This window comes from Rhinatrema bivittatum, chromosome 1, assembly GCF_901001135.1.
Source record: "Rhinatrema bivittatum chromosome 1, aRhiBiv1.1, whole genome shotgun sequence".
In the NCBI taxonomy this organism is placed as follows: Eukaryota; Metazoa; Chordata; class Amphibia; order Gymnophiona; family Rhinatrematidae; genus Rhinatrema; species Rhinatrema bivittatum.
Genome location: NC_042615.1, coordinates 278,472,016 through 278,486,651, shown reverse-complemented (window position 1 = coordinate 278,486,651; position 14,636 = coordinate 278,472,016). Strand labels below are relative to the sequence as shown.

Here is a 14,636-nt window from a genome sequence, read left to right as displayed (position 1 = left end):
ACAACACACAAACCAAGACCACCTATTATAAGATCCTAGTGGGATCGTATCAAAAGCCTTGCTGAAAGCCAAGTAAATCATATAGATTGCTCTTTCTTGATTGGGTGACTAGAGAATTAGATCACAGAAGATCAAATGATGTGATTTTCTTGGATTTCAGCAAGGCTTTTGATATGATCCCACATAGGAGGCTCATGAATAAAATGAGCTCGGGAGTGGGCGCGCCAAAGTGGAGTGGATTACAAACTGGTTGACAGGAGAGTGTAAATGGAACCTACTCTGAAGGGGGCCACAGAGATCAGTGTTGGGACTGATTGTGTGCAATATCTTTGAAAGTGACATTGCAGAGAGATTAGAAGGAAAAGTTTGTCTTTGCAAATGATACTAAAATCTGTAAGAGAGCTGACACACCTAAAGGAGTGGAGAGAATGAAAAGTGATTTAAGAAAGCTTGAAGAGTGGTCAAAGGTTTGGCAGCTGGGATTCAATGGCAAGAAGTGTAGAGTCATGAATCTGGGGTGCAGTAATCCAAAAGAGCTGTATCTGATGCAGGGTTAAAGTCTAATGTGTACAGACTAGGACCAGGACCTTGGGGTGATAGTGTCCGGTGATCTGAAGCCAGCGAAGCAGTGTGACAAAAGCGATAACTAGAGCTAGAAGAATGCTGGGCTGCACAGAGAGGAATAACCAGCAGGAAAAAAAAAAGAGGCGATTAATACCCTTGTACAAGTCCTCGGTGAAGCTTCACCTGGAGTACAGTGTTCAGTTCTGGAGACCATATCTCAAAAAGGATGGAGAGAGGACAGAGGCAGTCCAGAGCAAGTTGACCAAAATGGTGTGGGGTCTGCATCGGAATATTTATGAGGAGAGACTGAAGGATCTAAATATGTCTAAACTTGTCCATCTCCCTCCCCTGTCCCTCTACCACTTTTGTTTTTTTACTATAAGTTATTTGTAAAGCCTGTTGCTGAATTTGCTGTTTCAATGTAAACCGATCAGATGTTCCGAACGATGAGCGGTATATAAAACCACTAATTAATAAATAAATAAATGTATATCCTGGAAGAGCAGAGCTGCAGGGAGAAACATGATACAGACCTTCAGCTACCTGATGATTTTGTTCTAATTGGGCTTTTAAATGCAGGATAAAATCACCTAATAAATCACAACTTATAAGACAGCCAAGGGTCATAGATCTTGGTCTGTATCCTGTTGGTCCATCATTGGGGTAGTTAAATTTTTTGGCCCAGAAATTTCTAGATGCTCCTTTGAGCTTCCATCTCAATGGAACCAGCCAGGCTACGACACAATGAAACATGTATAATTTCCACTTAGCCCAGCCATTATAATGACAGCCCTTGGCCTCAGGCCTCAAAACGTACCTGCCTCTAAGACCCCAGTGCATGCACATCCTGACTGGCCAAATAGGTGACACCATTGATAGCTGACACTGCTTCCCCACAGGGGCTGTAAATGCTGCCTCAGCTCCTAGTAGTTTGTAGTTACTAAAAACCAATCAGCCTGCAGTACTTTACATGTGTCAAAATTATTTTTCTTTTATTGTGTTAGGAGTTGCGGTGGTTGTAAATAATAAAGAATTAAAGAGCATGTGTGGTGGCAAGTGGATAACAAAAAGATGGTGGCTGTTTGGGCTTGAGTGGTTGAAGGTGCAAGATGTGCAGTTATCTTACTACACTAGCCACAATTCAGTGCCTCATAACAATTATAAAAAGATATATCCTTACATAACATCTGAGTTTGAGAACTTGTACCATTGAACTGGGCTATCCTTGCAGGTTAGAACCTTCAACAGCCTTGGAGAGAGCAGACGTTATACCTATAAGTTTATAGTATATGTTAAAAATGTGATATTCCTAGCTGCTCAGCTTGTCTTCATTGAGTTTTTAAAAAAACATTTTTAATGACTTGTTAAGTTTTTAGATTTAATGACACATGCTGCACACAGATGTTTTCCTATGTCATGTCTCTTTGAAGATGCTACACCAAGACATACTCCATTTTAAAGAGAAGTACAGAAACACTTCACAAATTATTTCTTTCTGCACAGTTTAAAATTTGTTTTTATAAAAACACTTTTCATTTAATCAGAACAGGTAGATGAGCTCCGACACACATGCACCCACGCTTCCATACTGCATTAACAGTTTTCCCAGGTGACATTGGAACAGACAGCGAAAGCTTCATCATCAAATTACAATGACCTAGCCAGGGCCACACAGCTGGGACTAGAACCCAGCTCATGCTCTGTCCAGAAGGCCTCCCCCCTCTTCCTCCCTGTCAATATAACACCAATTTTAATTTTAGACAGATTTCAATAATCATTTATTATAATTTAGCTATAAAATGATTAAACTTAAAACAAATCCATCCGAGATACATCTTTAGCCTACCTGTCCGATAGTCTGACCCCAATTATATATATATATATATACACACACACATGAGATTCTTAGTTGGATCTCACTGTTCTCCGGAAGTGGAGATGTTAAAACCCACAATTCATGACAGGCGGTTTCAGTTAACGGGAACATCCCTCTGTACCTGTATTAGTAACACTATACACTGTAAGCAGAAACAAAGTAACAGAAAACCACTTCCCTAAAACATCAGGTGTTCATCCCTACAACCTCTGCAGCAAGTACTGCTTTAATCTTTTCACTGGAAATAAAGATGTTTTGCTTTAAAACTTTTATACACTGATGCCGACCCACTGGCTCAGTAGCACTGCCATGTGGAGGGACCTGCCTTCAATTCCTGCCTCTGGTCTTCTGCTGCTTGGGTCAGCCATGGCTGGGAATGCTGCAGAGGCAACACCTATAGCCAGGACCAACTTTAACATTTTGGCATCCACAGGCAGGGTTGGGGGGGGGGGGGCCCAAGAAATCATAAAAAGCAAGCAAGGGTCATGCCCCCTTCTTCTCAGGCAGTGCCGCCTTGAAGCAGAAAACCAGGCTCCAGCTCCTTCTCAGCATAGTGGTACTCCTTTTCGGCCCAGGACATGTGGCACACTAGGCAATTTCCTGTGCCTAAATGCAGCCCCTGGAGGGGAGGGAGTCCCAGTCATCGCACAATAGCAACACCTAGTGGCCAGATTTAGGGCCCACGATTGTAGGAAGGAGGCCTGGTGCTTGATCCTCAATTGTCACTGCAATGATTGGACTGAAGTAATTTGGATACAAAATAGGGGGGGATCCCCAGCTAGTGGCAAATGAAGCCTCATGGCCCCAGATCCCAGACCTGGCTCTGACCAAGCTGGAGCCCCAAAGGACCAGGAGGAACCTGCTAGGGGGATAAAAAAAAAAAAATGAAGACAACTTTATATATTACCCAGGGCACATAGGCACTCTTATGTTTGAGAGCGGTCCTGTGAATGTCCCCTTTCAAAATGAGATCAGCAAAGACAGTTCTGAAAAACCAGCCTCAGTCTTCTGCCTTTATGCTCTCATGAGACCATTTTATAGAAATAAGAGGGTCTTAACAAGCAAGAAGATGAAGTCCTCATGGGCTACGATTAACATACAGCTAATTCACAACAAATTATTGATAACTTTTGGGTAGGTTATCTATGTAGCATCTTAGCATGCTCAGCAATTAAATTGGACTGGTTTTTCACTCTAACAAATCAAAGGCCTGTGCCTCCCATCCCCCATAATTCTCATACAATATTTGTTATAAGTTAATTTCTTCTATAACAAGCCCTCTTTATAATAAATTAGTTGGCTCAGAGACTGAACTGAGCAGAAAAGATTATGCTTGGAACTATGCAAGCAGCTAGATGAAAGTGAATACCCACTGGTCACCCAGATCAAGGACATCACCCAAGTTTCTGAGGAAAAACATTATAAAAACTATCAGGTTTTCTGTACTTCCATAGATAGAAAAACTGTACAACTTCTACAGTACTGCACTGTTTAATGTTTGGGTACTTGCCAGGTACTTGTGACCTGGATTGGCCACTGTTGGAAACAGGATACTGGGCTTGGACGGACCCCTGGTCTGACCCTGAATGGCCATGTTCTTATGTACAATCTCAACTTTAATATTGGAGGGATGGATCTTCAAAAGCGAGCTCTCTGAAAATTTCTCCCTGCTGAGTGGCTAATTTGAACCACTTAAATTCTGGGTCATCCCAGGGGCAGGGATTAAGTTTGGGGAAAGGAAGCTAGCCTGCTAGTGCTAGCTAGCCAATTTAGGAAGCCAAACCTAGACACAAAGGAAGCTGGTGTAAATCTAGGAGGCTGGCTGGGCCTGCACCGGAGACAGGAATGCCCCACCTTCCCTCCAGAAAACTAATTAAAACAATAATCCCTCCCTCTCTTGTCTCCATCCACTCCAGAGTTCACACCGTCTCCCCCGTGAAGTCCCAACATGAAGACCAAACCCTCTCTTAGATCCCCCCCCTCCCAAAGTCTTGCAGTGGAATTCAGCCCCCTCCTGCCCTCAGACCTGGCGAGATCACCGGCTTGGAGGCAGAAGATGGTGTGCTTACCTCTTTTCCACTCCAGTGCAGAGTTCAAGTTGACAGCAGTGGAGCAGGAAGGCGGTAAGCACGCCTCCTCATGCCTCTAAGCTGGGGATTGCTTGGTCTTTTGAGTGAGCCAAATTATACAATTGAGCTAAGGGGATACTGGGAGAGACATGGTATTCACATCAAGACTTGGAAGGAATAGGGGGACGAGAGGCAGGTATCTATTTTCAAAAATGTCTGAGAACCCGATTTACCAAGGCAACAAATTTAACCAGTGAAGTTCTGGCTGAAAATGTTCTTAAACTTAACTGGCTAAAATCTAGCTAGCTAAGTCAGGCACTCAGGGTTTATGGAAACCAGATCAATAATTGTCTTTTAATAATGAAGTAAAAAGAAAGCAAAATACAAACACTAGTATAGGTTTTCTGCTGTGAAGATGAGTTCAGCATTGTTAAGAGACTACCTCAGGCAGGTTTAACAGAGACACGATCCTACTGGGCAAAACAGTTCAAACTTCAGCACCCTGGCAGAGATAGACTGACTATTATCACTGCAGTAAGATAAAAAAAAAAAAAAGAATGCTCTCATCTTAAACGGGTACTGAAATTATTTGGGCAACTTTAAAGTTCAAGACAACAGCATATGGAAGAAAAACAGGGTTTAAATAGAGTACAATGTAATGCGTGCATTCACCATAAGTGCCAAAAAACTAATGTAGAACAAGCCCTTCGTACATTGTGGTAGATAGAGGCCTAATATTGGGAGATCTGAAATTTCTGCAAAATTACAATTTAAGTAGGGCCTTTCCTCCACATCCCATTTTATCTGTCTGTCCACAACTATTTGAAGGTCTTATGTGAAATAATTTAGATAGGGCTCCAAGAACTGGAGATTAACAGATGAGGGGATCAGATTAGTAATAAAACATTTTATTATAAAATACCTTCAACCTTGTTGGGATTTCTTTGGTTCACCATGAGGGACAGAAACATTTATTCACAAAAATGTTTGTTTATATCCAGAACCCCTAATGTGATAATCTGTTTTGCTTTCTATTCATACATTGATCACCTGTGCTTTTTGGATTTTGAGCCAATTGGAAAAGCTGTACTTTGAAGCAATCAATACAGAAAAATGTGCACATCCAACATTTTTGAACAGAACACTGTGAATAGATGTGCCAATACCGTCAACACTTTGAGGCCCGAACATAGTCTGATTTGCATTTAAATAGGATACAGACCCTATTAAAAGAAAACAAAAATAGCACTGAAAGGAGCTTCAGGGAAGCTTTAAGGCTTCCCCCCACCCTTCACACAGAAGCTACTGTAAATATACTGGTCCCATTGCAGCATACAGTTCTAATTCCCTTCTCACTTTTTTTTTTATCCATGTACTATGTCGCTTTGTTACATCATTGTAAAGGCAGTAGAGAGCCAGAGGTTAGGCAACATAGCATATTGGGGCTTACAGATACTAGCGAGACACTCAGGGCCCATGGAAGCAGAGCACACAGCAAGTACCCTGAGAGGCAGACAGAGATGTTTTAAGGAGAAATTTTAGGTTCCCTGAGACTGGTGACATGAACCCTGAGACAGTGTGATGTCTCAAAGAGAGGTCCTGAGATTAGGAAGGCCTAACCTTAAGCACAAGGGGCCAGATGCTAAGCCTTCCTCCACAGATGCAAAGTGGGAAAATTAAGATCACCTGGCCCAAAATATCCAGAACCTATATGCCTAGCCTAGATTTTCCCCACGTGGCTCTGAGAAGCCGAGTCTGATTAAAGGGAGGATGGTGTAGGCTGCATAGTTCTCAGTTCCTGGCCCCCTGCTCTCGTGAGAACATACCTCTTGGTTTGCAGGAAGTAATCAAACTGCTGGAATTGGTGCAAATACCTCAGGGTACTTTTTATACACAGGCTTTGAACTAATAAAGCTAAATTATGTATGCACTTTTGCTTTGATTATTGCCACAGAAACAAGCATGCAAATATTTGTGCCTTGTTATGCTAGCAAAAGTTTAAAGGAAAATAACGTATGTAGTTTTGCACACATTATGTTCCTTCTTGTCAGGAATGCCTCCTGAGGATGTGGATAGAAGAGAGGATAGAGTTTTACCTGCATGGAGGGGGGGGGGCAATTTCTAAAAGATGATTTGTGTGAGTAAATCGCTGGCAGAAATCAGCTTTCAAAGCTGTCCTCTGACATACAGACTGCTGTGTTACCACTCTTTAGAGGAGCGGCTCCAGCTATGCTAGGACATCGCTAAAGACAAAGTGATTGATAACTGAGCTAACCATCAGTGGGTCCCAGGATACTAGGCAGTAATTGCTCTGAAATGCCCTGGCAGAAAAGATAAAAATGTAAGAAAGATCTCACAAAAAAAAAAAAAAAAAGGAGAGAGCATAAGCAATTCCATTTGGGCACCTCTATAAAATGGCCCAAGCATCCTGAAACCTGTGCAGACTAGCCCCTGTACAGACTTGGGGGCTGATGGGAGGGAGGTTGATTTAGTTCCTATCTTGGGGGAGACACACTCCCTTTAACTGACTTTCTGAGCAACATTAAATGAGATTTTTGGGGGGTTTTTGGGATCCCACTTTATATGGTGGCTTTGATTGCTCTATACCAGATTTAAAAAAAAAAAAGACAAAACAGAAATTCCCCATGCTGCCCCCCTCCCCATATACACACACTGAGAATGAGATGATAAAGGGGAAGGTTTCCAGGCGGCAACAGTACTGAGTTGGGCCCATTCATCTCTATATTTTTTTGTGTATTCTCTGCTACCTGGGGAAAAGCACGAGAGAAAATGTGATAAGACTGCCAAAAGAAATCATACGCAGACACTGGCTCTCAAGTTTCATTGAGATTTCTCCTTGTTCCCTGCCCGCAGAAGACGCGGAATGCATAGAGTCATTCCCAGAAATCCCGGCACCACGGCTCACTCCAGCAAGTTTGTGTGCTATTAATAAAGCAGGCTTTTCACCTGCACAACCAGCGTCAGAATGGTACTGTAAACATATTGCTTCTCTCAGCAAGCAGCCTCCCCCCCCCCCCCATCACCCCACACCCTTCCAGGATACGGAATGGGAGGAGGGACAGGGCAGGATTAATCCCCAGGAACCTGAAGGTCAAGAATCCTCCACAACTGAAACTTAACTGCTTCAAGGCAGAAAACTCCCCTATACCATCCTCTGCTGCCCTGCCATGAGCTCATAGAGGGAAAGCTGAAACTTTAGGGGGAGGGAGGGAGGGGAACCACTGGATATGGTAAAAGGTGGCTCCACCCCAACCTAATACTCCTCTGCCATCATAAGGACCACCAGCGCAGACCAGCCTGTGAATGGGTAGGAGCCCTGGCCTTTGCCCGTGCTGTCACTGTACTGCTCCCAGATGTAGCCGGTCTCCAAGTACTGACGGTAGATGTTGGCAATCAAGTTCCCCCGGAGCTCCTGGTACAGGTCCGCAGCTTGCTGGCGGAAGGGGCCCTCAATGTTGGAGTAGTGATGGAGGGCCTTCACTGCTAAATAATTGACATTGATCCAGATGGGCCCCCTCCAATACGGCCCGTCGTGCTCTGTGTTGTATTTTAGGTACAGGGGGCTTGTTTTGGAAAGGGAGCGCAGCCCGTACGGGGTCCACAGTTTCTTCTCACTCCTCATGTCCCTGAAGAGGATTTCGAGCCGGGGGGAGTCAGGCTGCAGTACCTGCAGCAAAAAGGGGAAGAGACTCACGTAGCCCAGGGCCCCCACGTATTGTACTTTGGGGGGCTTACGGACAGCTCGCACCAGCCTGGGAGGCGGGTAGTGGTGTTGCTGCTGACCTGGCGGGATGTAAATTTTCTCCCTCTCCAGAACCACGGACTGCGTGTGATTTCCATAGTCGGCAAAGGCGTTCAGCTGCTCCGACCAGTGCTGCTCCTCCAGCAGAGCATTGTCACTGAGGACCCGATGCATCTGTCTGTATTCCTCCATCGGCTCACCCAACAACGTGGCTATGTCCGCCATGACGCCGGAGGCCAACGTCATCCAACAGCGCAGGTCCACATGCCGCTCGTCCTGCGAGGGGTGCGATGCCCGTGGGTAGTCATCCAACCCAGAGGTCAGCGTCTTTGGATTGAGGTACATATTTGTATCTTCATCCCGGCCCCGCCAGCGGAAAGTGTAGGGCAGGACTCCTGCTTGTGTGGTGTTATACCAGTCATACCAAGTTCTCAACCTGGGCAGCAGCTTCCTCAAGTACAGCTGATCCTTCTGCACCAGAGACGATCTCTCCAGGCCCCGGGTGAGTTTTTCCAGCACCAAGAAGAGGGTAGGTGGGTTGGCATTCTCATTGCGCTGCAGAATGAACTCAAGCGGTACTTTGCTGCGAGCTTCGTTGTCGAGGATCTGCTCACGAGGTATCCAGCCCTCCACATTCATCACATCCAACCAATGTGCAATCACTTCCTTGCTCATGGCTGCATCCCAGTGGCTCAGCAGCAGCTGGTGGAAACCCTCATCCCAGAGGAAGCCACGGGGGAAGAAGGAACGTGATGGTACAGCCGTGAACAGGGGCCCTTCTGGGTACAAGACTGGCTGCTCATTGTATTTGGACTGCACAATCGAGTGCCCGTAGAAGTAACCCATGCCACCAATCATGTTGCTAAGTGCAGCCTTGGCAAACTGCACCTGAGATGGGTTAAAACCCTTCTTCCTTAATTGGAAAATACTGTCAAATTTATCTTCAAAGGTGCTCAGATGCTGCGCCAGCGCTGCGGTCAGAACCTCTCCCGACAGCATACTGGGGCGGTCCGTGAAGCTGCCAGATTCAAAGACCACTTCCACCTGGAACGGAAGCTGCAGTGTCACCTGATGGACAAGAACCTGACAGTCGTCGCCAGCAGGCGTGCCACCCGGGGCTGGTGGTGAGGGCCGGAAGGTATCCACAGCAAAATAGTGTTTCTTCTTGCCCACTGGGGGTCTGTGGATGAAGCGGTTACTCAGACTGCTCTTCACAATGTCTGTGAGCTGATGCAAGCTGGGGCTCACGGCTTTCAGGTGATTAAAGCTGTATGACAGAAAAAGAAAATGGGTTAACTGCAGGGACAGTACAAATGCAGGTTCTGGGGTGTGGAGAAGAATGTGGCATGAAATGGTGTGGTGAGCAGCTGGTATTGAATAAATACTAGAGCCACACCATGTGCCATGCATTAGTACCTGGCAAATATTGGTGCTTTGCCTTCCCCGGCCCAGGGTTTCTGAAAGGTGACCCGGAAACGCCCCAGCTCTTCAGTTGATCCTGTCACAAAAGCTAAACGTGTCCTCTCTTCCAGGTGTGGCTGTAGCGTGCCTTGCCCATCAGTAGCCACATAGAAGAGGAGAGAAATGAGAGAAGCCTGGCTTTCTGCACCCTGCAGAGGGGGAAGAGAGGACATGCAAGGAATTCAGTGCTAACTCTGAATGAGCTCATACTTAGCAAGTCACAGTACAATTTATACTACAGGGAGGCAGAAACTACATGCATGAAGGATGTGCATTTCTGATCCAAGATGTTTGCATAAGGGCTGTAAGGCAGGCAGGCTTGTGTGCAACGGAACTGGAAAATGTCAGATTTGCCACTACCATGGGACAGCTGGCAAGGCCTAGTACACTGTCAAGTGGAATATTTGGGATCCTCACTGGCACAAGAGATGAGCCCCAGAATTAAAGAGCGATATGATAGAGATGAGCTCCAGAGTTAAAGGGGATATGATAGAGGTCTTTAAAATCATGAGAGGTCTAGAACGGGTAATTGTGAATCGGTTATTTACTCTTTCAGATAATAGAAGGACTAGGGAGCACTCCATGAAGTTAGCAAGTAGCACATTTAAAACAAATCGGAGAAAATTATTTTTCACTCAACGCACAATTAAGCTCTGGAATTTGTTGCCAGAGGATGTGGTTAGTGCAGTTAGTGTAGCTGGGTTCAAAAAAAGGTTTTGGATAAGTTCCTGGAGGAGAAGTCCATTAACTGCTATTAATCAAGTTGACTTAGGGAATAGCCACTGCTATTAATTGCATCAGTAGCATGGGATCTACTTAGTATTTGGGTACTTGCCCGGTACTTGTAGCCTGGATTGGCCACTGTTGGAAGCAGGATGCTGGGCTTGATGGACCCCTTGGTTTGACCCAGTATGGCAATTTCTTATATTCTAACTATTCAATGTCACCTCTCTTCCTCCTTTCTCCCCAGGTGACTGTCTTCAAGGAGGTCGCAATTTAAAGATGGGATTTACATCACAACTACTGAGATTTGCATCAGCAATTAAATCTTAAAAGGGAGAAATGTTGGGGTCAGAAAACTACCCACTGCTAAGTCTTGCACAACGTATTCACCAGCAGTAGCTGGTATGGACCCTGCTTCCTCAGATCCCTATGCCTGGTCAGCCCCACCTGGTAAAAAAAAAACGTCTGTTAGAATTATGATCTCTAGGTCACCAGTCCATAGCAGAATAGTTTTGTGAGTGTGGGCGGGGTGGGGAGCATGGAGGATAGCTTCCCTTAAGTCATTAGTCTCTATCCTCCCCTCTGCAGTTTCATCCAGCCTGAGGTCCAGGAACTGAGCCTGGGTCTCCTGCATAACGCTGCTGACATGCTATTAGGCAAGGCCAACCTGTCAGCTCTAGTTTAGTACTTAGATGTTACTGTGGTTTGCCCTGCACCCCTGATGACATCACCTGCCAGCTACCTGCTCAAATTGTGACCGGCACCAGAGACGGCTCACCAACAGGCACCAGCCTAAAGTGAGTCTACCTTGATGTGCCCCTAGCATGCACCACTGGCAACCAGTAATACTATTTGGCTTTTTAAAAAATGATTAGTATTCTATGTTTCATTTATATAATTAAGCCTGTCTGGCAGAGGAGATAGGCATATCAAACACACACAGCCTTGTTACTTTACTTCTATTTGCTCCAAATCAAGCATTTCATCTATGAATGAGAAATCTATTATGTTAAATTTAGGACTGATCAACGTTAGCTTGATAATGAGCAAGACCCTTTTGATATAAGATCTTATTTTAGATTCTGGCTCAGATATATTGTTTGTAACTGAAACATAGGTGAAACCAGATGACACAACATAGCCGTTTTAAGTAAGTTAGCTGGATAAATCCTATCCGGCTAACTTCAGACTTACTATTGAGCAGGTCTAAGCATTTGGACTTGGCTGTAGAAGCAGTCCGGTGCATTTTCCCTAATGTCTGTATATCAGTTCCCCAGACCGTAAAAGTCAGGGCCCAGTGTTGGCCAACGTCTAAATCAAATTCCCTTCCACCCCCCCATTGAAGCGGACAGCAATATTGCAGTTGTGTCAAAAGCATTAAGGCTAATTGTAGATGGTAGTAATCCCCATGCCGTCTGTTACAGGTAGCAGGTGCCGCTCCATGCAGGTTACCCACCTCCCCTGAAATGTCCATTTCCCACCCTCCTACTTAGCCAGTAAGTACTTATCCGGCTAAGTGGTGACTGCTGAATGAAAGCAGATACTCAGCTGCCGCCACTTTTCCGAAGTAGCAGAGAATATTGACCTGGGGTACAGAAAGCTTCTCCTTTTGCATAAGGAATGTTTAGTAAAGAGAGGTAGGAAGGGGGGGAGGGGGTGTGTGGGTATTTCTTTTGGCAGTTTTGTTTCTGAATGGTTAGCAGCTTGTTTGGTTGGCAAAGATACTCTTTTTTTTTTTAATGCTTTACTGCCCTTCTTTGATGCCCATTCTTTCTTTGGAGAAACCAGTGGGGGTTATTTCTGATTTATTTTTAGATTAAAAAAAAAATATATATATATCCAAGAGATCTTAAGGAAAATTTAATGACCAGGTGGATTCCCCATCCACGTGGGTCAAAAGAGAATATCTAAAATATTTACGAGATTTGCGGTTGGTTTCAGATTGTTCAAAGAGCCAATACATTTGGCTGGCCATATTTTAGATTTAGTTTTTATTCCTGAATTGCTATCTGAACTCTTGTCCTTTTTTTGGACTGATCATTCTGTCATTTATTTTGTGATACATTATGACTGGAAAATTCTTCTACTCCCTACTTGGTGCCTTAAGGGTATGGAGGCTGAGGCTGTGACAATTTCAATGTCTCTGATCTTGTACCCAAAGGGAATTTGATTATGCATTCTATCAAAACTCAGGTTGCACCAGTTAAATCTTTTCCCATTAATCCAGCAAAAAACAATGTTTGGTTTCATAGAGATCTCAGGCTGGCAAAACAATTGCTGCATTGTCAGACCGCACCTTGTGTACAAGTCTGGTTGCAAATCTCAAAAAAAAAGGAGAAGGTACAAAGAAGGGCGACCAAAATGATAAAGGGGATGGAACGGCTCCCCTATGAGGAAAGGCTGAAGAGGTTAGGGCTGTTCATCTTGGAGAAGAGACGGCTGAGGAGGGGGATATGGTAGAGGGCTACAAAATCATGAAAGGACTTGAATGGGTAAATGTGAATTGGTTATTTACTCTTTCAGATAATAGAAAGACTAAGGGGCATGTCATGAAGTAAGCACATTTAAAACAAATCGTAGCAAATTCTTTCACACTCAATGCACAATTAAGCTCTAGAATTCATTGCCAGAGGATGTGGTTACTGCAGTTAGTGTAGCTGGGTTTAAAAAAGGTTTGGATAAGTTCCTGGAGAATTCCATAAACGGCTATTAATCATTTCTTTCTTTCTTTATTTGTTTATATATACCTGTGTTCGATCTGGAATATCACATCGGTTTACATTAGTAATTAGTCATAGCCACTGCTTGTTACCAGAATTAGTAGCTTGAGATCTATTTAATGTTTGGGTACTAGCCAGGCACTTATGACTTGGATTGGCTACTGTTGGAGACACGATACTGGGCTTGATGGGCCCTTGGTCTGATTCAATATGGCATATGTTATGTAATATGTTTGACAGTCAGACAGAAAATGGAAAAGACCAATCTGTGGCAAAGAAGCAACTTTGTAAGATGAAACAAAGCGAGTATGTACAAGATGCTTTGGGCAGCCAGAGAAGAATATATTCAAAAGAAACTTTCTTTGGCAGGTATTCTGGCAAAGGAGTTATCCTGGGTTGTGGATAAATTTGCAAGTGTCCCTGGCCAGAGGGTGCATAGTGATTCATTGATTTTGTCCATTTATTTTTTTTTTGCACACTATTTTGAAGAGTTTAGATAACCAGCAGTATTTTAGGCACTCGGTAGTATTCAGGGGTTAATTTTAGTTTAATGTTTCATTTGAGAGTTTAGACCAGATTGACCTATCTAGGGGTCTAGGGGACGGGTTGCCATGCATCTCTTCTGTTACTCCATTGTTGGGATAGTTTTGATATTAGGCTATCTGGGAATCTCTTAGAATTTGGCAGTATTTATCAGTAGAGGTAGAGAAAACAATGGACTAGAAGGACACCAACTTGCTATGATGTTGGTACATGCAGCTCATTTAATCCTTACAAGAAGGAATGATGTCATCCGCTTTGAAGGCAGTAGTTAAGCCAGTTTTGGAAACAAGTGTGGTGGTGGTGGGGGTGGGTAGCAGAGAGGGGTTTTGGATACTAATAAGGTTAAAAACTATCTTCCCATGTCCAATCTTCCTATTTTTTGGAAAGTTAATTGAGATTTTATGCTGCAAATAGATTAGGTCTTCCATTAAGGTGAATGGTATTTTACATTCTTGGCCAGGAAATGCAATGCCGGCCCTAGAGTGCTACAAATGAGTTTAGTTTTCAGGATATCTACAATGAATATGCACGAATTATATTTGCAAACAATAGAGGCAATACATGCAAATCTCTCTCATGAACATTCATTGTGGATATCCTGAAAACCAGACCTGTTTGTGGCACTCAAGGACGGGAGCTGTTCATCTCTATTTTAGGCAGTTGAGCTTCAAGGAGGGACATAGCACCAACATAGTACTTCTGAGTTTTTTAGATCAGTGTTTTTCAACCACTGGTCCACGGACTGGTAGCCATCCCTGGCAGAAGTTTTGCTTGCCTGCCGCATGGCAGTCATTGCAGGAGGAAGACAACCCAGGCTGTAGCCACCCAGGTACTGGTTCCCACCCAGTTGCCTGCAGCCATGAGTAAGACATGCTATACTGCTCTAAACTTCTAGGTCAAAATGTCTTGTTAGCAGA

General features: G+C 44.2%; 1 protein-coding gene across 6 annotated transcripts in view; it reads right to left on the bottom strand.

Moving 5' to 3' along the window:
• Window positions 1–2,062: 2,062 nt before the first annotated feature.
• The window catches only part of MOGS (mannosyl-oligosaccharide glucosidase), a 52,917-nt gene continuing 40,343 nt past the window's right edge, over window positions 2,063–14,636 (bottom strand). For all 6 annotated transcript variants that reach the window (XM_029595448.1, XM_029595458.1, XM_029595430.1 and 3 more), the window contains 2 exons: window positions 9,689–9,882; window positions 2,063–9,539 (listed from right to left, as the gene is read on the bottom strand). In XM_029595448.1, the coding sequence (XP_029451308.1) occupies window positions 7,784–9,539; window positions 9,689–9,882 (1,950 nt within the window). In that variant the 3' untranslated portion in view covers window positions 2,063–7,783. The remainder of the gene's footprint in view (window positions 9,540–9,688; window positions 9,883–14,636) is intronic.